At 43.2% G+C, this 25,223-nt stretch overlaps 1 protein-coding gene across 2 annotated transcripts in view; it reads left to right on the plus strand.

The window, feature by feature from the left end:
* Positions 1–25,223, plus strand: part of prrc2c (proline-rich coiled-coil 2C) — a 27,189-nt gene continuing 1,966 nt past the window's right edge. The window contains exons 1-33 of one of the 2 annotated variants that reach the window (XM_034313886.2): positions 1–388; positions 5,328–5,498; positions 6,049–6,226; positions 8,004–8,113; positions 8,318–8,446; positions 8,584–8,876; positions 10,021–10,100; positions 10,425–10,564; positions 10,728–10,815; positions 11,639–11,822; positions 11,960–12,521; positions 12,779–12,945; positions 13,185–13,428; positions 13,752–13,956; positions 14,216–16,648; positions 17,762–17,922; positions 18,018–18,172; positions 18,467–18,848; positions 19,048–19,133; positions 19,292–19,486; positions 20,048–20,296; positions 20,495–20,587; positions 20,733–20,834; positions 21,181–21,367; positions 21,513–21,719; positions 21,929–22,050; positions 22,290–22,432; positions 22,552–22,786; positions 22,921–23,028; positions 23,154–23,360; positions 23,538–23,641; positions 24,702–24,828; positions 24,931–25,155. In XM_034313886.2, coding sequence (XP_034169777.2) covers positions 5,384–5,498; positions 6,049–6,226; positions 8,004–8,113; positions 8,318–8,446; positions 8,584–8,876; positions 10,021–10,100; positions 10,425–10,564; positions 10,728–10,815; positions 11,639–11,822; positions 11,960–12,521; positions 12,779–12,945; positions 13,185–13,428; positions 13,752–13,956; positions 14,216–16,648; positions 17,762–17,922; positions 18,018–18,172; positions 18,467–18,848; positions 19,048–19,133; positions 19,292–19,486; positions 20,048–20,296; positions 20,495–20,587; positions 20,733–20,834; positions 21,181–21,367; positions 21,513–21,719; positions 21,929–22,050; positions 22,290–22,432; positions 22,552–22,786; positions 22,921–23,028; positions 23,154–23,360; positions 23,538–23,641; positions 24,702–24,828; positions 24,931–25,155 — 8,016 coding nt within the window. In that variant the 5' untranslated portion in view covers positions 1–388; positions 5,328–5,383. The remainder of the gene's footprint in view (positions 389–5,327; positions 5,499–6,048; positions 6,227–8,003; positions 8,114–8,317; positions 8,447–8,583; positions 8,877–10,020; positions 10,101–10,424; positions 10,565–10,727; positions 10,816–11,638; positions 11,823–11,959; positions 12,522–12,778; positions 12,946–13,184; positions 13,429–13,751; positions 13,957–14,215; positions 16,649–17,761; positions 17,923–18,017; positions 18,173–18,466; positions 18,849–19,047; positions 19,134–19,291; positions 19,487–20,047; positions 20,297–20,494; positions 20,588–20,732; positions 20,835–21,180; positions 21,368–21,512; positions 21,720–21,928; positions 22,051–22,289; positions 22,433–22,551; positions 22,787–22,920; positions 23,029–23,153; positions 23,361–23,537; positions 23,642–24,701; positions 24,829–24,930; positions 25,156–25,223) is intronic. The other variant, XM_034313887.2, reaches the window with a different exon arrangement.

Here is a 25,223-nt window from a genome sequence, read left to right on the forward strand (position 1 = left end):
TGGCGCGCTGCCATCTTTGATTACGCGACAGGCCGCGGCGGCGCGAGAGGGGGCCTCTCTCGACTGGAGAAGACCCGTCTCAGACGAGACAACGGGGGGGAAAGAAGGAGAAAATATACCCAGCAACGCCACCGGTCCGGCTGGTTCTGTTTTCCCAGATTTTACCGGTCACGATAAGCAAGAACAGAGGCACCGGACAGAGCGCGATAAGGGGCTTCGCTTTTGTGGGAGAGTTTGTGAGCTGTAGAGCTCCAGCTAACCAGTGTGTAGCATATAGCATATAGCATAGCATAGAGAGCTTTTGTAATCCAGCTCACACACGTACACGCGTGCACTCAGCCGGGCACAGCGGCCTTCTTCAAGTCAGCGACGGGACCGGCGGAAACAGGTATGTTACATGACTGGACACTTTGTTTTACACACTCATTGTGGTAGAAGGAGGAAAGCGCGTACAGTGGCTGTGAGCATGCGGGCTGAGCTAGCTGTTAGCTGTTAGCAGTTAGCAGTGTTAGCAGGCTGAGTGGAGCTAGCAGCAGCAGGAGGAGGAGGAATTTGTGCTCCGGATAGAGTCGAGTTCAGTTCAGGGACTGTAACTGAACAAAGCAAAAAGCTACAAAGTTTGTGTGCTGATAAGTTTTGTTCCTGTCGCGTCTGTGAGTTGTGAGTTTACACTCCTTTCAGTGGTGAGGGTCAGGGTCAGGTTTAGGAAATGGGGCTCTGAACCGGAGGCCAGCTCACCGGGCCGCTTTCACCCACCCTTTACTAAAGACATGCTAGCTGTGTAGCCGTGTCCTTTCTCTCTCTCTCTCTCTCTCTCTCTTTTCATAGCGGCCTGAAAAACTCTCCTGTCCGCCGTCAGCCGCAGTGGATTTACTCACTCCTGAAGCTAAAGTGCTTGTTCACAATGTCTCACTAAAACCGCCAAGGTGCCTTAAAGGCAGCGGTTCATAGTTCATAATGAAGCTGTTTCTCAATAAAATGACTATAGTAATTAAGGAGGATTTCCTGCAGGCTGAGTTTCAGGGCTTTCCCCCCCCGACTGTTAAATTGCAGTGCCCCACACACACACACACACACACCATGTTTGCTGAATGGTGTTTGTTTCAGGTGTCCAGCCAGAGGTACACAGCCTGACCACGTCTGTTGTATCGCGCCATTTACAATCAAATGAATGAGCAGGTTGCAGAAACCAGCGTCGGTGTTTTGTGGTGTATATGATATAGAAGAAGCACTAGGCTCGAGTCAGGGGCATTCCCAGATCAGTCACCACAAGCAGGAAAAGATCAGATGTGAATAATCTTCTCCTTCTGCTATGATGAGGGGCACAGCGAGGTGAGCAGTCAGTAGGCGTCTGTGTCTTATCATATGTATCATTACTTCCTTGTCTAAGTAAAGACATGTTCAGAAAAGAGTCAGGGAATTTAAAAAAAAAAAAAAAAAAGAAAGAAAGAAACTGTTAACAAGGAAGTAGTTGGAAGTATATTTGACCAAGAGGCAAACAAGACTTAGCATGCTTTCTGGCACAGTGTTAATTTACTGATATGTGTGTGTTATAGAGCGGTGTAGCTGTTAGAAGAGCACACTTAGTGAAGAGCTATTGACTTTGCTTTGTCCCATGGGGCTCTAGCTCAATACTGGCAATTGCTTGAATGCTGATTGGGAATATGTCAGTATTGTGATTGGCTCATGCGTTTGTGAGGCAGATGTGCCAGGAGATGGGTGACAGAGTTTTTTTTTTTTTTTTAAAAAGAGATGCGAGAATGGATAAACTCCAATCCCAAACCTCTCCTCACCCACCATAAAGCTCTTGAGATCATTGTAGTACTGATGTCATTATATACATATTTAAAAAGCTTCTCTTATCTTATTCCTAAAATGGTGCAGCCTAAATATACACCCATTAAATCCAGACTATATGGCCACATGTTATGTTTGTGGACATCTGACCATCATGTGGCTCTTCCCCAAACTGTTCCCATAAAGTCTGAAACACACAACTGTACAGGATGTCTCTATGCTGTAGCTTTACAATTTCCCTTCACTGGAACTAAGAGGCTCAAACCTGTTCCAGCATGACAATGCCCCTGTGCACAAAGCGAGCCCCATGAAGACATGGTGTGTGAAGGTCGGAGTGGAAGAACTCGAGTGTCCTGCACAGAGTCCTGACCTCAACCCCACTGAACACCTTTGGGATGAACTGGAACACCGACTGAACCCCAGACCTCCTCACCAACATCAGTGTCTGATCTCACTAATGCTCTTGTAGCTGAATGATCACAAATCCCCACAGAGACGCTCCAAAATCTAGTGGAAAGCCTTCGCAGAAGAGTGGAGGTTATTATGATAACAAAAGGGGCTAAATCTGGAATGGGATGTTCAACAAGCACATATGGGTGTGATGGTCAGGTGTCCACATACTTTTGGCCACATAGTGTATTGTCTTGTTTCACTGGAATGCGTTGCGTTGATTTCGGAGCCCTTCAGACCTCACACTTCATCCTATCCACTATGACCCGCAAGTAAAGGTTATCTGGTGCTGCTTTGATTAAGTGGCTTGAACTGAAAGTCGGCACTTATCGTATCTGGACTTCTGAAGGTGAAATGAGCTGCTTACCCTAATTTATCTTGTGGAATTTCTTTCAAGCAGCATCTCAAAACTCTGTTCCTCCTTGAGCAGTTGAGCATCTGATCCTAATGCTTTCTTCACTGTAAGACCAGTCACTTAGGAATGAAACCTTGTGGAAAATAAGCAATGACAGGATGGTGTTATTCCTTCACCTGTCTCTCTTTTTCTTTCTGTTGATAACACAAAAGAAATGCAGCTTGTTACATTACTGAGAAACCCCAAAGCTCTACACTCTGGAGACTTTCCACTTGTCAGAAGACTTACAGCTATACCTCTGATGGTTACAAAGCATTGACACTGGAGACTCCTTCCAAAATGTGGCCGTACATAGATTTGTAGTACTTCAGAGAAAGACTGCTAATCTAGGATTAGTTTGAATGTTACTAATGCAGTTGTATAGATGCAGATAAACACTCTTGCTCTAATACACTGTGCATGTGGAAACAGAACTCTTTCCTTTGTCCTGATCTGATTCAGGGTTTCCGTATCAGGGACAGTTACTGTCCTGAATCGCTCAATCGATATCAAACTGGATATTGCCTTTGCCTAACCCTTTTTTTTTTCTTCTTTTTTTTTTCTCCCCCTTCCTAACACTTCATGCAGTGAGCATGTGGGATGACTGGCATCTTATACATAATATACATGGGATACACATTGTTTTAAAAACCTGCTACCATCATGTCTGTGATGTTTTACATTAACCATCAGCGTCTTGCAGTAAGTTTTAAGTGCTGTTACTGTTTGGTTTTGTCCAATGTTGTCCAGATGTTGTCCAATAGATGATGTGATTTGTATGCTCATTGTGTGACCTCAGTCAACCTCCTGCGTCAGTTTCCCACCAAACCCTCACCTGAAACCCCTTTGATTAATAAGATATGTAGATTTGACCTGGGTGGAGGACGGTATATAATTTTCTTTGACAAATATACTGTAAAGGCGTGTTTGCTTTTTGAGAAAAAAAAATTGTGTGGTTTTTCCTAGCAATCAGTGTCTGATATGGGTACAAGACAACTTTCACTTTCAGTTCTCACCCAGGGAGCTTGTGTAGTTTCATATTCTTGTTAAGCACTTCATAGGAAAGCTCAGCATTTTTTTTGTGCAGTATCACGCACTCAGTCTGGGCATGTGAATGTTTGCGCACCTCATTGTGGTGCTTTATTACTGGCCATTGACCTTACAGTACAGAGCAATGTTTTGCAGTTCAATATTGTTATATAACCCTGCTAAAACAGCTCTGCTTTTAAGTGGTATTGCTGTATTGTATTATTGTGTGTTGTATGGGTATTTACAGAATATGTATCTATATACGATGTATCCCAAATCATAAATTCATTATCTAGCCCACTGGTGAAGTAAAAGCTCCAGTGTGCTACGCAGTCCCAGGATTTTGTTGGCCGGAAACCTAACTGACTATGCCAAAATGTGGTAGCAAATGTAATGCAATAATGTACAATGAGCTAGTTTGCTGGTTATGCATTGCTACTATGAGGGGGGGAAAAACCCAAATCTTCAAACAAAGCTTCTAATGTAGCACAGTGTATTTGTGATCATCAGCATTTCAGCTATGAGATGTGGTGTTCTGTCCTTGTATCTTACATGAAAAATATTATTCAAGTCTGGCTAGCATCTTTATCTTTTCTTGACATGTTTAACTGCGTGTAGTGAGCAGGAAAGTGCGCTGGACTTTTTTGTCCTTTTTTTTTTTTTTTTTTTTTTTTTTTTCCACTTTCCACATTGTCACTTCCTGATTCTGAAAAAATCATCTGTCATTCGTCTATGTCTACTTATTAATTTGTTAATAAAAACTGTTCCACCAGGTGTCCTCTTGGCCGACGTGTGTCGTTCAGAGGGTGGCGCGAATCGGAAACAGTAGCTTGCGCTATTTACAGCTACAGCATTGGGCTGCACACCAAATGAAAACTTTGGTTTTGTGAAAGGCAGTAAGGAGGTTTTTCCTTGTGTAGTTGTTAAACCTGCTTGTCTGCCAGAACACTGAATTTAAAAAAAAACAAGCCAAAAAAAAACCTAATACACAAAATCTCCCCGGGCTGCTGATTTGTCCATCCCTGCATCTGTGTGCAAAGTGTCTTTGGTACTTTAACATTTTTGCAAATGACTTTCATGTTTGGTGTTTACGTCTTTGTCTGGTGTACGCCTCTCTGTGTACGTGAGAGAAGTATTATAATGAGGTGATCCTTTGGACCCATGCTTGTCTTTGGTTCCTGTGTTTTCCTGATGACGCATCATCCAGGTTGAATGGAGCCCCATGTGATTTACAGACTGGTCACGCTGTCGGTTCAACATTAAATGCTTCACTGATTTATAGTGATTAAACCTGCAGACCTTTATAGCCGCATGTTTGATATTAACCCAGCTTATGCTTTAGATTTCGCTCAGTAGCAAGGAGAGTTGTTGCAATTTGGAATTAACTTGGGCATAGTTATCTACTGAAGGAAGAATAAAAGCATGGACATCCAGTTTTGACAGCTTTTAGTGAAGTAATACACTACTGAGAGATTTTAGCATAACTGCTTTCAGTCACTTCGGGTTTATGCACATTCCTACTTGCGCTTGCTCAGGTTTGTGTCTTGTACTCCTACGACTTAGAGAAAGCACATCACTTCTTACCCTCTGACTCAGCTTTACTCCATGGTAGAGAAACATCAACCACACTGTTTCTTTTTTCCCCTCGTCTGGACAGGAGCCTGGTTCTGAGGGGTGAGACCGGAGGACCAGACTCAATGAGTTTCCAGCGAAATGTCAGAGAAGTCAGGGCAGAGCACCAAGGCAAAGGATGGCAAGACCAAGTATGCAACCCTTAGCCTCTTCAACACTTACAAGGGCAAGTCTCTGGAGACCCAGAAAACTGCAGGTATGGCAGCACTCAGAAATTGAACCCTTTCTCAAGGAAAGCACACACAAAACCTCTGTTTGTTCTGTCTAGCGTAATTTATATTTTATAGTCAAAATGTTGTCTGTGCCAAGGTTATGGTTGAGACTATGATTTGCAAGATGCTTACGTCAAGGTCAAGTTCATTTGCTTAAAAAAGCCACTCATTGTTGCAGCAAGCGCTGCTTATCTGGGCAGAAGGTAGTGTATTGGCTAGGAGTCTCTCTTTCTTTCCCTGGTTCATTTACCCCAGAGCATCTTCAGCTGAAATAATCAGGCTTTGTCCTCTTGAGTCACCACCATGCATTCCTATGAGCTTTAAGTGAGAGGGCAATAGGGTACAAGTGTTCTATGTGAGCTTTGTGTGTCCACCATAATTGCTTCCCCTGGGCACGTTTTTATGTTGTTAGAAATAACTTCACACCTTTTAGCTGTATGTGTCGCTTGACTTGAACTTGAAAATCAACCCCCATCCCTCCAACTCCTTTCTTTCCCCTTTTCCCTCCTTTTCTTGCACATTATTCCCTTGTAGTTGCTGCCAGACATGGGCTCCAGAGTTTGGGCAAAGTCGCGGTCAGCCGGCGTATGCCCCCTCCAGCCAACCTGCCCAGCCTGAAGGCTGAGAACAAAGGCAATGACCCCAACGTCAGCATCGTTCCCAAGGACGGCAGTGGCTGGGCCTCGAAACAGGACCAGGCTGGAGACGAACGGTACATTATAATTTATTATGCCTTTTTTTTCTGTTTTTTTTATTTTTATTTTTTTTTTTTTTTGTAAAGTAAAATTTGATTTATTTCAAATTATTTATTTGGTTTATTTACATATTGCAATATTAGTATTCAAAGGCCAACATTCTGTTGATAATTTACCCAAAATATATTGCTTGGCCCTGGCAGAAACCGCCATTGATGTGCGCACACAAGCAGCTGTTTAAGCATCTGATTATCGTAACCTCATCATTATTCCCCTCTTGTGAAAACTCTGTTCCCTTAATTTCCTTCTGGCAGATGTCTTTCATTTCTCAATTATTATTTATAACCTTTTTTATTATTATTATTTAAAGATTTTCAGGCAGAATGCTATTTGAATATTGCCTTGAAAATGTAAAGAATATTCAAATATTCAATCTGCCTTCAACATGAATAAGAAAGACTACATGTATGGCACAAAATATTAAGCCCTTCATCAGCGTATGTAATTTATTTAATTTAGTAATTATTAATTAGTTTTTGTCCATGCTAATTTGAAATTGTTTTGAATAACTGAATAACCTAATCATCTATTTGAGGCAGAATTTTTAATTACTGTCTTGAACACTTTAAGACAAAAAGTACTAATCTGTACATTTTTGTGTTACTGGATTTTTTGTACCTTTTGTAATATTGTACCTGGAAAGGTGCATGTAGCGTACCTTTAAAGTATTACTCTAAAAGCTAATTAATGTGGTCCTTAAGATCCAATTACGAAACTTAAGTCATTATAAATGTACTCTACATCCCAATTACCATGTAAAAGATGGACGCCAAAGGAGCAATAGATGTATGCTTGAGTGTACCATCCCAATGACAAGGAATTGTACAGTTTAGCACTTGTTTTTCTGAGTGTGTTCCATATCTTTATAATTATTTCATGAGGCTGAAGTTGGATTCTTATTTGCCAGTCTCTTGTGCTGATTTTCTGTTTCACCTTAAAAGATCCATGTTTTACAGTCTCGCTCCTGTTGATGCCACCTTGATACACACTCACTTACTGTATCACTTAAAAAAAAAAAAAAAAAAAAAAAAACTGAATAATGGGGAAAATCACCTTATTTCTGTCATCTCTTCATTCACAAAGCATCTCACAAATTTGACAATCACATATTTGAAGTATAGCAGGCTGGGATTCCTCAAGTCAGTAAGATCTGCCCAAGATCTGCCCAATTTGAGCCCAGTTCTTTTGGGTTCCCCTCACCATCTGCAATGTAGCCAAAACATGCCCATACTTCACTCCTTGACCCCAACTTTGGGTGTGGATTCGCCTCAGCCATGCATTTATCACGTTATACTGTGTGTGTGGTTTGTGTCGCCGTGCACACTTGATTAGCAGAGTGTGCAAACAGTGGCGCTGAATTGAAATAAAGAACCGAAAGTATCGAAAGTACTGGAATTGAAGTTTCAATGTACCGTTCAACCATAATCCAGTGATCACATCTTCATGATACAGCAATGGTGAACAAAATGCTCATAACATGCAGGCAGCCACACACTTGCTCCTGGATACTCAACACACAACTCATGTAATTACTACAAAATAATCTGCAAGATCTAATGTATTATTAATTTGAATAGTTTTCAGATGCTTAAAATTTGGCAAAAAAAAAAAATCCTGGACTCCTTGCTACTAAAGAGTTTTCTCTTATTTTTTATTTGTCTCTTTTATTTTATTCTTTTGTCCATCCATCCTGTCTTTGTTCTATGTATAACCTCTAATGTTTTGTGTTTGTAGGCAGCAGGAGACCCCTCCTCCACAACCAAAGCCTCCTGTCCCTCAGGTGTCTGACAATCCTCTGGGCAGCCGCTCCTGGGCCAACAACAAGCAGTCCGGACCAGTTGATGGTTAGGCACAGCACACACGCTGCATTTATAAAATGCTGATTAATATTTTTCCTATTCAGTGTACAGAAACTTGTCAGAAACAGTTATCTCTGTACCTCTTACCTCTTCTTTTATGAGACTTGAAGTCTCATACAAATGTTAAATGTACTCTCTTCCTGACAGATTTGACCCTGTGAACTGAATGAAAATGTGTTCTTCTCTAAGTAGGAACTCCAAGAGTAAGCAGCCAGTTCCATCAGGAGTTCCCCAGCCTGCAAGCAGCGGGTGAGGCAGAGAAATCAGGCGAGCTAGAGGAAGAGCCTTATGGACCGGGCCCCAGCCTCAGACCTCAAAGTAAGAAAAACAGTTCTTCCTGGTTGTGATGAAAGCTCTGGTGCACATTTAAACATTAATGTTAAAACATAAAATGCCTTCAGTTTCTTTTCCCTTAATCAGTCTTTCTCTCTTCCTCCATTTTCCTCTCTCCGCAGATGTGGGCAGCTGGCGGGAAGGTGGAGGTAGAAACCTGAACGCGGCTACCGGCCCTAATGAGATGGACAGCAAGGCTCCTGAGGAGGCAGGGCAGGGTCGTGGCACTCCTTCCCCAACGGGGGACACGGATGTGGCGGGGAAACCCTCCACTGGGGAAGGCAGGGAGAAGAGAGATGCTAGAGACAAGCTTCCTGCTCCAGCCCCACAGCACAAACTCAATGGTGGACAGCAGCCACCTGGAGGAGAACCCTCTCAGTTCCATGCTCAGTTTAGAGGCATGATGCCACCTTACGTAAGTCATTATTCAGTACTCTGGTAAAAGATAAAAAGGAAGGAAGCACCATTAGTTGTTCTGAGCATCTATACATCCCATTTTGCAGTTTAACTCTGACTATGCAATTAACAAGAGTGGCCATTTATAGCAAATATTTTTTGTTTGCTTCGTTATTGACCTCATCTGATTTTAAGTGGCCTGGTTTGCATTAATATTAAACATGTTAAACTTACTGAACCCAACCATAGCATTTGAAAGAAGAAATGTATGACGGATTTGTACCTTTGTCTGTCTGTGTGGTTTTTGTACATTGATACTGTGGGTACTTTCTTAACCGAAAGTAACTTGCAGTGACCTCACACCTAGTAGTCTAGTTCCTGAGTCTGAATCAGAGTGAATGGGACACTTTTGGTTTGTTTGCTGTTTGGTTTGTTTCCTTACTGCCCATTATGTAATGAACCAAAAAGCAAAATTTTGGATAAATAAATAATAAAAAAAAAAAGAAGTAAACACATCTTTGCCAAGTCCGTGTAGAAATCACAAAAGCCGCAGGTAACATGGAGACTCGCATAATATATTACTACATATGTCTAGTGTAAAACATTTTGTGTTGCATCCAGCGTTTTTCTCTTTTTGTTAGTTCAGATCTCTAGAACACATTGTATTTCTGCAGCACTTAGCTTTGCTCTTTGCCTCAGTTTGTGCCTTGCGGCTCAGTTTAGCAGCTCAAATCTACAGAAAAATGTTGACCGCAACCCAAAACACACGCCCTGTTTGGTTCACTTCCTGCATTTCGATTCGAGATCGAATCGCTTTCTCACTGTAGTCGAACCATGCTAGAGTTCGACTGGAACCAGACCATATGTAAAAGCACCATTAATAATATTAGAACTGTTCTGGTTAGTAGATCTCTGCCACTGTTTTTTGACCTGTATTACTGTATGCTGCTAATTGGCATCATACTACATAAACGTTTCCTTAAATGGATATATTTTATCAGCAATCGATGTTCTTCATTTATTACAGGTTTATATTGCGCTATATAATGAATTGCACAGGATAATTGGCAGTTCCTTTCACTAATTTATGTGCAGTGACTTACATTGTGGTCAGTCTCATTTTGGAATTCAGTATGAACTTGATTATTCTTCTTGTTGTGTAGATGTTCCATGCCTACCCTCGTATGCCTTATGCACCTGTACAAGGAAACTTCAGATACCCTGGGCAGCAGGATGGATCAAAGTGAGTAATCCAGCCAGGCCTTAAATAGTATAGCTTTGCTCTAATGTCAAAGCAGCAGACCATATCTCTTAAAATGACCATAAAATGAGATTGATATGTAGTTAAACTTCTCAAGACTGTGTTAGTAAAATGTTTAGCCCCATACCTTTTTCCTGTTTCTCTCTCAACCTTAGCATTTTCCCAAAGTAAATAAATAATACTGCTCTCGCTCATTCACTTATCAGAAGATAAGACTGCATTTGAAATTGCTTCAAGGCTTTCTTTCAGACCTGTGACCTCTTTCTTCCTTGTACCTACTCTGTCTCTCTCTGCTTTTTTCTCTAGGGGTCCAAGGCCTAGTGGAAGGCCTTCACAGCCTCCTCCACAGTCCTGGCTGCAAGATCCAGACCGGCCCTCAATTGTTAGTGCTTCTGAGCTGAAGGAGCTTGACAATCTAGACACGGATGCTGATGAGGGTTGGGCTGGTAAGTTGGTGCTCTTCAAGCCAATTCTAGCTTATTAAGTGGTCAAAATATTTCTGTAATCTTTTCTTACAGTAATTCCATGGTGCTTTGTTTTAGGCTTCTTAGTGCTATACTGACCACTTGTTTTTTTTGTTTTGTTTTGTTTTTTTGCCCCTCCTCCCAGGTGCCCAGATGGAAGTTGACTACACAGAGAAACTGAACTTCAGTGACGATGAGGATAATCATACAGCCAAGGAGAAAGGAGACAACTGGTAAGCGCTTATCTTTTTAGCCACATAATGTGATATAATGTTAGTTGCATTAATTAATTTATATCAAGGAGTTAGTTTAATAAACTGGAGTTATTTTTAATTGCAAATGAATGTACTTTTTATGCCCAAAATGAATGTCGATAATATTGTTGACTATAGTTGACTGACGAGCACATTTAACCTCTGTGACTGCTCTAACTTACTCGCACCAAAGTTGCCTAAACACCACGAAAGTATTTTTTTCTTTTTGCACAACATAAAAAAAAAATAAAGTCTCAATGATGGTCATCCCGAATGAACATAAAAGAAACAGACAATACTCCATAGGCACCAACAGCTGTTCATCTAAGAGTTTATGTTGTGCAGTGACTGGTTTCACACCAGTGGTAGTAAATTAATGGAGTAAAATTAGCACCCCTGAAGAAACGGGCAAGATGCTGCAAGCTGAACAACGCTCAACACCTGATAGGAAGCTTGCCAGAAAGTTCCACAGGACATCTGGTTCAGGAGTTGAAGAAAGTTATGTTCTATAAATTACTGTGTTATAATTTGTGAATTAAAAAAAAAAAAAAAACAGAGTTGCTTTTCAGTGTTTTCCAGAATACTTGGTATAGACCACGCCCAAAACAGACAACAAATATTTTGAGCACAAAACAGATACATTTACAGACTGTGGCATTGCATTACATCAGTACTATACTGGCAAATAACAGTTACTAACTGTCCTGTAAATGAAAACATCTTGCATATTTTATGCAGTTTGACAGGAAAAATTCAACTTAAATTCTAATCTAAAATACTGAACCTTATTTTTTGCATACAGGGAGTGGGTAAATAAGGTGGAGCGCATACGATCGCGCAACACTGATGTCCAGGAGGGTTGGAAAGAAGGAGGAGAGGAAAGAAGTGAGAGCAAGAACTCATGGGCAGACAGTGGGGAGCCTAGAGCTCCCTCACCAGGCAGTGTAACTCAATACAGCAAAACAGGACCATCCCAAGACTACCAGGTAAGGCATACAACTTCAGTTTATTGTTAAGTTTCAAAAGAGTCAGTTATGCCTCTATGGCCTGTGTATGGCATACAGTAATTCAGTTGCATTACACCAACACTTCCGGGCTGATGGCAGGCTCTTTATTCTCACAGGCTGGACGATCTGCAGGTACTGGCGCGGCTCGTCTATCAAAACCTTCCACCGCCTATGCTGCTGGTGAGGATGACTCAGAGGCCTGGAGACAGAAACGTAAGAAGCAGTCTGAACTTTCCGAGGCTGTGGAGCGCGCTCGGAGGCGGCGTGAGGAAGAGGAAAGGCGCATGGAGGAGCAGAGGCTGGCCGCCTGTGCTGAGAAACTCAAACGCCTCAATGAAAAACTACGGCCTGCTGCTACTCCGGAGGCTCCAAAGTCACCTATGCCTGTCCAGAGCAATGAATCAGAGGCTGAAATAGTGCCTAGCTTGCCTGCTGAAACCTCACCCACTCAGGCTGCTCCTGCACAGCAACCCCTCCCATCTGTGCCCATACCTGCCCATGATGGGCCAGAGCCAAGTGTGGAGGAGGAGCCACAGTTTGTTACCAGGCAACCCAGCCCTCCTGCCCACAGGACTGTTACTGAATCACAGGAAGCTGAGGTGGATGTTGCAGTAGTTGAGGAGGTACAGGTGGAAAGACAACCAATTAGAGACTACTTTAGCCCAGAAGAGTGCAGAGGTAAGAATGGGATGGAGAATTTATATCCCTAAGGGCTAGGTTAGTGTCTGTCACTTAACTAACGTCACCTAGTTCATTGCAATACAAAATATAGCACATTGAGAACAGGACATAACGTACAACTTCAGAAAATTACAATTTTAAAATAAAAACAAGCATTGTGGTCAAACATCAATCCCCACTGAAAGGAATAAATGTTGGATGAACGCTTGAGCACGAGTTCTCTAAAACAGTCATTCCTGTATACTCTTTTACAGTAGAGGAGCCACAGATGCCTCGGCTTGATCACTCTGTCAGTGACGATATGCCCCATCCACAGCTGGAGAATGAGGGTGAGGCGGGGGCCACAGTTCGCCCTTCACTTCCCTCTGGTTACTCCAAACAGTTCCAAAAATCTCTGCCACCCCGCTTCCTAAGACAGCAGGTATTTGCCTCATGCAGAGAATCATCTGTTTCATAACCACTGCTTCACCATTATTTCACATTAGTGTAAAGCATGCTTGAAAAGGAAGTCAATTTTCTGTAGGGGTTAATTAATGATCTATGTATAGAGAGCCTCTGGAGGGATATTTGATTTCTATGAAACCACCTAAGATAATGGACATAGTGTCCACAAAGGAAAACTTTGGCTGTCTCTTGATGCGCATTATATTCTTGCCTCAGGAGCAGCTGAAGCAACAGCAGTGGCAGCAACAGCAGCAACAACAACAGACCGGTGGAGGCTCAGTTTCTCCCTCAGGGGGATCAGTTCCCCCCCAGCATCGCTCTCTCTATCAGCCATTGGGTCCGCATCACCAACACCTGGCCTCCATGGGTTTTGACCCACGCTGGCTGATGATGCAGTCATATATGGACCCACGTATGATATCTGGACGCCCACCTATGGATATGCCTCCCATGCATCCAGGTAGATTATTCCACCTTGAGTTTACTACAAAAGGAAAAAAAGCCTTTCATTTTTTTTTTTTTACCAGAACATTTGCTTACTAACAAAATGTACTTTTTGTTGTTCCATCAAGACACTTTTTCCTTGTTGCTTGTTTCCTTAAATATACATAATCTTGACTTCCAATCCACTACACTTTATTTTTTTTTTAACACAACCCGGTTTGGGATTCCTTCAGGAGTGAGCAGTATTGGGATTAAACACTCCTGCACATGCTTGTACATAGTGCTTCAAAGAAACAATCATGCTTTAGCAATTATTTCAATTATTATTTTTCTTAACAGGGAGAATGCCTCCAAAGCAGTTGGTCCGCAGAGAGCCCACTGATAATAGTAGTTCTGGTTCAGATTCCTTTGATCACCGACCAATAAGAGAACATGGAATGACCAGTGAGCCTCGAATGGTGTGGGGTTCTGACCCTTACCCTCAGACTGAACCTTTAACTGCTGCAACACCCCCTAAAGTCCAGGAGAACTGCAAGGAGCCAAGGTTGGTTTAAAAGAAAAGCTTTAATTTGTCATACTAGTTAGTTTTTATATCTTCTAAATAAGACTTGTCTTGAAGCCCTCTATATTTTTTAATAATTGGTTAGTCATTCTGAACATGAAAGGAAACCTATTGAGAAAAACTTCTTTTCAAATATGAGCTTCCTGTTTCATATGCTCTCCCTCCCTCCCTCTCTCTCTCTCTCTCCCTCCCCCACTCTCTCTCTCTCTCTCTCTCTCTCTCTTTCTCTTTATACGGTAAGGCTGGACGCTGGTCTGGACCTGGAAAGAGGGCTATCATCTGTGTATCCTCAGGAGCACAGCACGCTGGAAGCAAGGGGAAAGAGTGACTTTTTCAGAGACTCCTCTGAGCCTCTCTCCACCTTTAGCCATGTTTCAGAAGAGGTGCCAGGTCTCCTGCATACAGACAGGGTCCCTGTCATCTCTTCCTTTGAATCTGAGGTAGCCGCTCTCTCTGGTGGAGATGAGGTCGAGGCCATTGGGCAGGCTGTGCTGAAGAGGACCATCTCTCAAGGGTCAAGTCACTCTCTCAAATTGGAAGAGCCCAGGTTTGAAGGAGTTTCTATAGTGCAGAAGACGGTGGATCTCCCTGAAGCTGCAGAACGACTAGAGGACAGTTCCAGAAAGGAGCCGTTTGGCCAGGGGCATGTGATTAACAACCGTGCCACTCCACCTACTTCTACTGACGGTATGCACAAAGCAGACAAGCTGCCTCTGCAAGCACCTGGTAAGCAGAAGGGTGAGCTGCGCTGGGGGTCTCGCGGAGGGAGAAGAGAAGGAGCTGGAGGGGAGAGGCCAGTTAGGAGGTCAGGGCCAATAAAGAAGCCCATCCTGCGGGACATGAAGGAGGAGCGGGAGCAGAGGCGAGAGAAAGAGGAGCGTCATGAGCGAGGGGAGCGATCTAAAAAAGAAGGCGCGGCTTTCAAAATCCCCTCAAACACTGCGGCCGCCCTGTTGGATGGCCAGAAGTTTTCCAGTGAGGGGACAAAAGAGATCATGGCTGGACCAGAGGAAGGAACAGCATCTGGTGTCAACAAAACACGAGAGCCTCAGACAACCATAGCTACAACAGCCACCACTACCCAGGAGGAAAAGCCAAGCAAACCTCCACCCAGTGATAAACGCATTGAACCCAAACTACCTTCTCGAAAAGAATCCAACCTGTCAAGGGCCAACCGCAGAGAAGAGCGGGAGAGGGAAAGAGAGCGGGAGAGGGACAGGGATGTGGAGAGGGAGCATGACTGGCCTGCTGATGCAAACTACAAAGGGCGGGGTCGAGGCGAGTACTACTCACGTGGGCGTAGTTATCGAGGCAGCTACAGCGGAAGAGGACGAGGTAGCCGTGGACGCAGTCGCGTGGAGCGCGTGGAGTACCCATACAGAGAGCCGCGCTCCCGTCCCGATCTGCTGAGCGCCTCTGGGACTACAGGTTTTCGCTGCCGTGAGGAGAGCGAGACTCGCAGTGAAAGTTCGGATTTTGAAGTGCTTCCCAAACGCAGGCGCAGGAGAGGGTCAGACACAGACTCTGAGAGTGAAGGCCGAGAGTCTGCCAGCGACACTGGACCTTCTGACCGTGAGCCCACTGCTAAGCCTAGTAGACCCCTACGCCGTGAACTGCCTGAATCTCGTCCCGCCGCAAAAGTTGCCTCTGGGCTCGGACCCGCACATCTACCAGATAAATCTGGCCCTCGTGAAGAGGACGGTCGGCCTAAACCGGGATTTCTTCCTAAGGGAGAACCAACACGACGCGGTAGAGGAGGTCTATACAACCGGAGAGGTGGAGGGAGAGAGCGGGCTGCCAACAGGTCTGCTCCCATGCGTCGGGCTGGGGTGAGAGAGAGCCTGCCTTGGCCCTCCAAACCCATGGAGACGTTTAGGCCAGAAGAAGCTGAGGCATCTCGCATGGATGGCACAACCTCTGAGCAGCGCTTGCCTAAACATGAAGGCAAGAAGTTAAGAGAAGCTGGCCAAAGCACTAGAGAGAGACCTCGGAGGCCAAGGCCCGCGAGACCCCCCAGGCAGGACAAACCACCGCGCTTTAGAAGACTTAAAGAACGTGAAGCAGCCATCATAGCGGGTGAAGCAGCAACTGTTGCAGCAACACAATCGCCTGCCCCAGTGTCTGAATCTGTGTCTGCAGCAGTGTCCAAAGCTCCAGGAATGCCCGTCACCCTCCCTGAAGGTCCTGCTTCTTCAACCACAGCGTCTATTACCACTGCCACCGCTCCTGCTGAGGTTCCTGTAACAGAGGCAATACTTCCTGAGACAGGAACTACCACAGTGGTTGCTGCTGGCAGCAAATCACCGGACTTGTCTAATCAGAACTCTTCAGATCAGGCCAACGAGGAGTGGGAGACTGCTTCTGAAAGTAGTGACTTTAATGAGAGGAGGGAACGAGAAGAGCGAAAGGGTGCGCTTGATGCAGTGGTCGCTGTTACAGCATCCTCTTCAGCTGCACTTACCCAATCCTCAGGAGGCCAGAGCAAGTCTCCTGCTGAGGCAGGACTAACTCCGAAACGTGAGGCGGTTCCTGTAGCCAAGAGAAGCTTCTCCAGTCAAAGGCCCGGAGACAGACAAAACCGCAGGGGTAACACTGGCACAAAGACTGGCAGAGGGTACGCGGGGGGCAAGGGCGAGCGCAGAGGAGGCTCAGGAGCCAAATCTGGACGTAGGAGGTGAGTGCCTTATTGGCTAGACTGTTAAATATTCATATAGTCTTTTAGGTTAAGTGTTTGTATAGTAATGTCTCATGAGTAGGGTTTTACCTTGGTAGAAACTGGTCTGCGGCAGTACCTACCTGAACCATACATTTGATGTATGGGTGTGAATATCAAAATACCCCATGTCTATCTAAAGCTAAGGTTTCTAACTCTAACAAAAATAAACCTGACATTTTCAAACAACAGGTTTATTTTTGTCATTTTGTAGCACAAAAACCAACATGGTCTAACGAATAAATCAACATAATGCTAGAATAGTTTGTTAGCTAGCATTACCTTAGCTAGCATAACCCTGACATTAATGAACTAGGTTCGTTTCTTTTGGAGCTCACTGCTGTTTTGTAAAGATTGCTGATATTAGTTACTTGGCCATATATAATTTTCTAGAGACTGGTGAAAATGATGCAATAGAAAAATGAACATTCCTTTCTGATACATATGCAACTTGTCTACCATACAAGGCTGGCTGGTGTAAAAGCAGCATAAGTCCAAGGAGCACTCAAAAAGCAATGGAAGCGTTACTGTTGCACATATATCACACAAACGTGGACAATGAATTTCTGAATTCGTGGGGGCCTGAAATTTCACTGCGGTAAATGCCACAAAATGTTCTACGAAGGAAAAACAGTGGTACTGCTATAGAAACAGCTTTAGGAATCTGCCTTTGTAACAGACCACCATTTGACCTGCAGCTTTCATGGTAATGTGCCAGGAATTAGCTATTTTATGTAGGTGTCCAAGTATAGCTTTTCATATTTTTAGACTGCTCTCTCTCTCGCACTCACTAACTCTTTCGTTCTACCTCTCTCTGTACAAAAGAGTCTGAAATAGCCAAGTTGCTGTCCTACATGCTTTTGAATTGAATGTGTCTGGGCTGGAAAATTTGGCTATTTCAAAGAAAATTTAAAATGATTGTAACGTATTTTAAAAAAGAAACGGTCACAAAAGTTACATAGAGTACAGTCACTCTGTATCTCTTCAGGACCTTAAACATATTGATCTCTGTCTGTTATCTTTGAATTTTCCTCTAAATGTGTTTTCATACTGATGTTTACACTTTCTCTGTAGTGCTGCAACTCAGAGTGCAGATGCTGCCCAGACTGGAGCAGGTCAGAAGTCCAGTAAAGAGCCAGCACCTGGCCGGCGTAAGGAGGAGTCCAAGCAACCCGTGAAGAAACCTAAGGAGAAGGAGAACGCACTATCCCAGTTTGATCTTAATAACTATGCCAGTGAGTCACCAAAATCCTCTACTTCTAGTAGCATCAAACCTTGATATTTAAGATGCTGCACAGTGGCTCATTCCAAATGTTTCTGGTGACTTTAGGTGTGGTAATCATTGATGATCATCCAGAGGTGACGACCTTGGAGGACCCACAGTCCAACACTAATGATGATGGCTTCACAGAGGTTGTGTCTCGAAAGCAGCAGAAACGTCTGCAGGATGAGGAAAGGAGAAAGAAGGAGGAGCAGACTGTTCAGGTCTGCATCGATTGGATGAATGGTTACATTTTATTGTGAAATTAGTGAATGTACTTTGCAGTTTATGCAACCAAGTAAAGAATGACACTGCTGAATTAACATTGTTTATGCACTCTTGTCCAGAAATTGTCAGTTGGAAAGGTTTAACGGGAACCATTGAGCTAGAATTGTAAAACAGCATGTAAACAGCATGCATTGCCAGATATGAATATATGGCTTTCTTGCAGCTTAAAGGAAATGTATCCTCTGTTTTTTCTTTTTGTTTTTTTCTTTCCTCTCTCTCTGCTCCTACAGAACTGGGGTAAAAAGAGCTCAGGGGAAAAGGGCAGGGGGGGAGGTGGATCCAAGCTGCCTCCACGGTTTGCCAGAAAACAGCAACAGCAGCAGGCATCAGCAGCATCCCAGCAGCAGGCTGCATCCTCAGCCCATCAGACTCAGACCTCCTCTCAGCCGGCTCATCAGTCCCAGCCGCAACCATCAATCTCTGTCTCCCAGCACAGCCTTTCTGCCCAGACCCAGACTACCACCTCCTCCCAGCCTCTAGAGGGTGCTGTGGCCCCTCTGCCACCTGCGTCTGTGGACTTCTCCACTAAAACCCAGGCACACAGCACTCTAGGTACTGAGCTGTGGGAGAATAAAGTGGCTGGCTCCACTGTCCTCACTGATGTCAAGAAACGTAAGGCTTCACACATGCTCCTGATCGTGATTGGCTAGTTTTGTCTTTTGTGATTTTTGTCGATGGTATGCCTAAAATGAAAATGGGTTTAGATGTTTAAGATAGTAAAACATTAGAAGGATGTCTTAAAACATTTGTTTTGAAACCAGTCTACCTAAATGTCTTTTCAAAGCATGCTAATTGTTTGCATTAATTTCAGTTGGGCCCATCAGCCCCCCTCAGCCACCCTCAGTCAGTGCCTGGAATAAACCTCTTACCTCTTTTGCTGGGACCGTGACCTCTGAAGTGAGTGTGGTGTCAATCTGTATTACATAATTTACAGTACTTTTGTACTTCAGTTCTACTGCTTCCTCTGTTGTTTACAAGACACACTGGCATTTAATTCTTATTTTGTTGACCTGAATAAGCAGTCTACATAAGTGTTTTTGTCTTTATATGTTTAGGGTGTGAAGGCAGGAACGGACAGTGGTGTTGAACTTGGCATGGAACGTATCCAGTTTGGCGCTCCCTCTTCAGCAGGTAGCACAGACAGTGATGGAGCACCAGCTATGCTGGAAAAAACATCAGATAATAAACTACCTGAACCCAAAGAACAGAGGCAGAAACAACCCCGTGCTGGACCCATCAAACCACAAAAGGTAATTTTTGCTGTCAAAGGACTCAGGCCTCACCCTGCTTTAATGTTGGAAGTAATTGTTTTTTTCTTGTTTTTTCTTTTACTACGTCACTCTGATTGCTATGCATTAATATTTGCAATAAAAAAAATATTCTGTTTGTGAATAATAAGCTATTTTGGCATTTATGCAAAGTTAACTAAACTGACTTTATACTTCATTGCAGTATGTTAGTGCACCAATCAAACTGCCCAAGGATCCCTAATTTTTTTTTTTTCTCAAACATTTTTTTCCCCTCCAGGCTTTATTATTATTATTATTATTATTATTATTATTATTATTATTATTATTATTATTTTGTACCAATATTTTTAAACCAATTAAAAGTGACAGTCTTATTCTTCATCTTGATAAGAGTAAATATCTGATGGGAACCAAAATTATTGAAGGTGTTTCACACCCAAGAAAAAAAAAAATGTAGCACCCCAAGCATCCCCATGGTTCCTTATGTCATTTGGTAGGAGTCAAATTGCTTTGCTTCTCAACTACATAAAGTTAAACTTTGCTCAATTTTTTTTCCTTCAGCTGCCGGACATTGCTGCTCCGGAGCAGAAGGAGTACAAGCCTGGCCCAATCGGTAAGGAACGCTCACTAAAGAACCGCAAGGCCAAAGATGGCCGCCAGACAGAAGGAGATGGATTGGAGAAGGGTGGTCCTGGTGGCAGCAGGGACAGAGACTCCAGCTCTCCTGCTCAAGACAAGGTTCCTGAACTAGGAGGAGATATCGAAGGCATGATCACAGTCCCCTCAGCTGAATATTCAAGCAGTTCCAAGGTATGGGGCTAACAGAAACATCAGCATTTAGTTATTATTTCTTACTATAGACCAATGGTATTCACCACATGGATCATTGTACTAGCTGCATGTTAGACATTTGTTTAAAAGTCTCTTGTAGTCAAACAGTTAGTTAAACACGGTGAAGTAAGTGTAATCATGCATGATGCGAGTTGTTGTAATGGTGCTGTATTGCAGGAATCTGTGACCGACTACACTACCCCGTCGTCCTCGCTGGCTGACACTGTGCCTACCGGAGGAAGCAAGATGGAGGAGAGCCTAGTTGCTAATGTAAGCCACAACTGCAGTTAGTATATTTAATTCTCACTCTGTTATGCTTGTTCTCACTAACCTTTTTCCCCCCATTTTTTTTTTCTTATAAGTATCCATATAGATTTTTACATATGACACAATCTTCCTCTATTTGTGTATTCAGGTGGCACTGCCTCCCTCACTTCCTCTGCCCCGTAGAGAAACCCTACAGCAGACCTCTAGCCTGAGCACAGTTTCTCCTGCTACAGTGGACCTCACACTGAAGGTGATGTTCAGTGATTTTATATTGGAAATTAACTCCTTGTACATTTCAAACTATGTTTTTAACTAATTTTATTATTAATAATGGAAATAGAAAATTATTTCAGACAGGTATAATTTGGCCGAATACTTAAACATTTAAATGTGGATTGCTTTGGTTTGAATACGTAATATTAGGGAAAATGTTGGATATCAAAGTGTTTGAGGAATGTTTTTGTTCTTTGCTCTCTTGACAGCACTATCAAATTCCTATCTTTAAGACCCTGTTAAGGGCTGTGCAGTATATACATTGTACATTTTCTACATCCAGAAGCGTCTATAAGCCTTTACTTGTTTCTGCCCCTCAACAGATGGAGTCAGCTCGTAAGGCTTGGGAGAACTCCCCCAGTCTGGGAGAGAAGAGCTCTCCTGTCACCTCCTCTGCTTCCCCCATTACCAGCGGAGGAGGCGCAGGTAGTGCCTCTTTCAGCTCCTTCTCCAGTGCCTCCATGCCTCAGATACCTGTTGCTTCAGTGACACCTAGCACATCATTGTCAGGTATGCTCTGAAAGTGCTCCTTGGCCCCAGAAACCCAGTAATTAAAATCTACATTCTTGTTAAAATCATGAATTCTGACCAACTGCTCATCATTAATTCATCATTAAATAGGATACACATGATATTAACAGTAAGTCTTCGACAGGTTCATCCACTTACACCACATCGTCTTTGAGCACCAAGACCACATCTGCATCCGACCCTCCCAACATCTGTAAGGTGAAACCACAGCAGCTGCAGAGTTCAGGATTGTCCAACAGCAACTTCTCCCAGCTTAGCTGTGTACCTCCTCTGTTACCACAGCAACAGCAGCAGCAGGCCCCACAGGTCTTTGTCTCCCAGTCTGCAGCAGGTAAACTGTTCATTTGGTTTTAAGGCAAAACCACACTCGTGTCTTGGTCTCCATTACACAAAATGTTAAAGTTCTCTTATTTATTTGCAGTGACAAAATAATGGTGTCATTGTGACATTGATTGATTTCTCAGACATTGCTCTACTGTATTTGCTGATTTTGTGTGTGTGTGTGTGTGTGTGTGTGTGTGTGTGCGCGCGCGCGCACAGGTTCTACTGCACAAATTCCAGCCTTCTATATGGACACCAGCCATCTGTTTAGCACACCTCATCCTCGCCTGCCTCCTCCCTCCATAGCCCAGCAGCAAGGCTTTCAGCCTGGACTCTCACAGGTACATCTTGCCCACCTTTTTTAGTATTTGTACACTTGAGTCTGTCTTATAACTGTGTGTTCAGTTATTAATGTCAAAAAAAAAGTGGAATTTTTTTGCAGTCTTTTCTTCCATTTTCCAAGTTGTATGTATGTGTTATCAGTTAAAGTATAAATAGTTCATTGCATATCCACTGCTGTCTGCATTTACAATGTTATTGTGTTCTGATGGGTGCTTTCCTTTTTTGTATGTTCCTGTAGCCTACAGGAGTGCAGCCGATTCCTATCCCAATCTACGCCCCTCTCCAGGGTCAGCCACAGCACCAGGCTCAGCTCGGCCTCAGCACTGGCCCTCCTGTCTCTCAGCCACAAGATCTCTTCAGCTCCTCCATACAGCCCTACAGGTAACCCAGATATTTTCTGATTTATTTGAACTGGTTTTGAAGATTGAGTAACCGACTTGTTTTTGTATCTTGCACATGTTAAAAATCACTCGTTATGTTTGGTCTTTTTTATTCTACAGGTCTCAACAGGCATTTATGCAGAACAGCTTGTCCCAACCATCTCCCATGATGCTATCAGGGACAACGCTGCACAGCTACCCTGGAGTGCAGCCCCCTGAGCTGGCTAAGCCCCAGTCCAGCCTGGCCTTCCAGCAAACCTCCAACACACAGCACATCCCCATCCTGTTTGAACCACAGCTGAACCAGCCCTCTGGAATAGGTGGCTCCCAGCTTATAGATACACACATACTGCAGGTGAAGATTAATTCACACACTGAGATGTTGTTAATACTTCAATATTTTTTAAGAAATTCATGCATACGTGTGGAATGCTGCTTTTTTGTGTGTCGCAGCCTGTTGCTTTAACATGCACTGTGATTATATTGCAGCGCCAGGGAATGAGTCAACATTCAAATCTGTACTCTGGGCAAGTGCAACAACATACACAGAACAGTTACTACAGCTCGACACAGAGCCCCAGCTCTGCACTACAACAGGTATCCACATAACGCATTATATTCTTATGTGCCTGTAGCAGACACAAATTTGTCCTCTGGGGTGCAATTGATATATTCCTATATTCATAATATTCATACCATTTATTCTGTCCTCCTCGCACTAGGTGACGGTCCCCATGCCTGGCTCTCAGCTGTCATTGCCTAGCTTTGGCTCCGGTGGGGGTCAGCCTCTGCTGGCCCTGCCCCAGTCTCTACCCCCTACCCCACCTCAGGCTCAGCCACCCAACCTGAACCGCCAGCCTCCAAGCAGCCAGCCATACCGTGGCCTCATTGGCCAGAACACACACAACATGATGCAGCCTTCCAACAAGGTGTGTGCGCTTTTAGTCTCATTCTGGCCTATGTTTAATAAATAGCAAATGATGTATAAAGTAGACCTCTGCAAACGCGTTTAAAGAAAATTAATGTCTACGTTACGTTGAATCACATATTTATATGCTAGGCAGCACTTTGTGTGATCAGGCAGGCTAATACTCTGTTTGTGACAGATGTGTGATATGGACTTAAAGCTGTTTGGCACTGGGATGGATGTGAAACCTGGAACTCCCCCAGTCAGTGCAAGAAGCACGACCCCTACCTCAAGTCCTTATAGGTATGTACAGTCTTATATGCCAGTGATATCAGAACAAATTTCACTGTTTTAAAGGTAAAATTTCAAGATATTCATGTAGCTGAATGCAAAAAAAAAAAAAAATTCACATTTGTATTTTAAGACCTGTTTTAGTACTTTTAACTATAAGTATATTGATAGATACTGGCTAAATGCCCTATGCTGCTTAATATAGGAAAATGGCTTTAAATAAATACATGCATTTTATCATAATTTTGTTAGGATAAATATTAGTTATTGTATGTATATGGTTTGTATCGGTTATTGAACTCCATCATATTTGGCACATCCGGTCTCCACTCTGTTTGGCACATGGAGCATTATGTAGGTTCTACAACATAACATCATGCCAGTATTTGTAACTATCTGTATTTGTATCTGTTTAGGGCTCACAATATTCATGTAGGTTTTGTATTCAAACTTGAACTGTCTGTACTGGAAGGTTTTTTTTGTTGTTGTTGTTTTAATAGTTATCTCTGCCGCTATGCCCTAGAAACACTATAATATTCACAAATTATTCATAAAATACCATTATTCAATTCCTGACCCAGACACTCTTTGAATCAAGAAACACTTATTTAGGCTACAGTTGACAATCTATAATAAAATATTTTATCAGATTTACTTTAGTTTATGGGTTTTCTACATTCCAGAAAGCTCAGAAAAGTTTGCTAGACTTGCTGTCAGAATCTACTATAAAGCGGTAAAGCTCTTAGAGTTCTTAGTCACATGGGGTCCTTTAAGCTGCATTTTATTATAATGGCTGCAAGATATATAGAGACATGAGAGATGCAGCTTTGTGCATCCTGCTCTCTCTCTTTTTTTTTTTTTCTTTTTTTTTCTTCATTTTTCTTGGTTAAGTATATATTTTTTGTGCAGTATAATGTGTGTGTATTGCCTATGCATTCAGTTGTATACTCTAAATCAGAAATCCACACAACCTTTTCCAATTCTGTAATATTTGGGCTAGTTTCAAGTTGTAGTTGGGGTTACACACATTCATATGAAGCTTGATCTGAATCACAAATTCTCTCTTCCTCAGGGCGAGCTCCACAAGCCCCAGTAGTCAGTCCAGTAAGATGAACAGCATGTTGTATCCCAAACAGTTTCAGTCTGGATCACAAGGAATTCGAATCCCACAGCACTTTCCTGGACAGTTCAACCCACAGGTAGGTCACTGAGAGAATTAATTTACCTTAATGAGTAGATATTTCATGTAATTGGACAATTATAACATTAAAGTGTTCTTTATCTGTCTCTGTCCCAAACAGATGTTGTCTCAGCCCAACATGGTGTCTCCCCTGGTTCGTCCCCCTCATGCTAACTCTTTTCCTGGAGGGGTGCAACGAACCCCCATGGGTCCTCCTATGTCCCCCAACCTTAGCGGGGGCCTGATGCCACACCCCAGACCCCAGCACCCTCCCCGAGGCCCCTCTGGGCCGCCCTTAGGACCCCGTAGTACCCAGGCAGCTCTTAGGGCTGAGCAGGACCTTAAGGTAATGCAAACAAACTCATGGGAAATTAATAAGAAGGTTCAGGTTATATAATAAGAAGGAATATATAC

This window comes from Pangasianodon hypophthalmus, chromosome 19, assembly GCF_027358585.1.
Source record: "Pangasianodon hypophthalmus isolate fPanHyp1 chromosome 19, fPanHyp1.pri, whole genome shotgun sequence".
Taxonomy (NCBI): Eukaryota; Metazoa; Chordata; class Actinopteri; order Siluriformes; family Pangasiidae; genus Pangasianodon; species Pangasianodon hypophthalmus.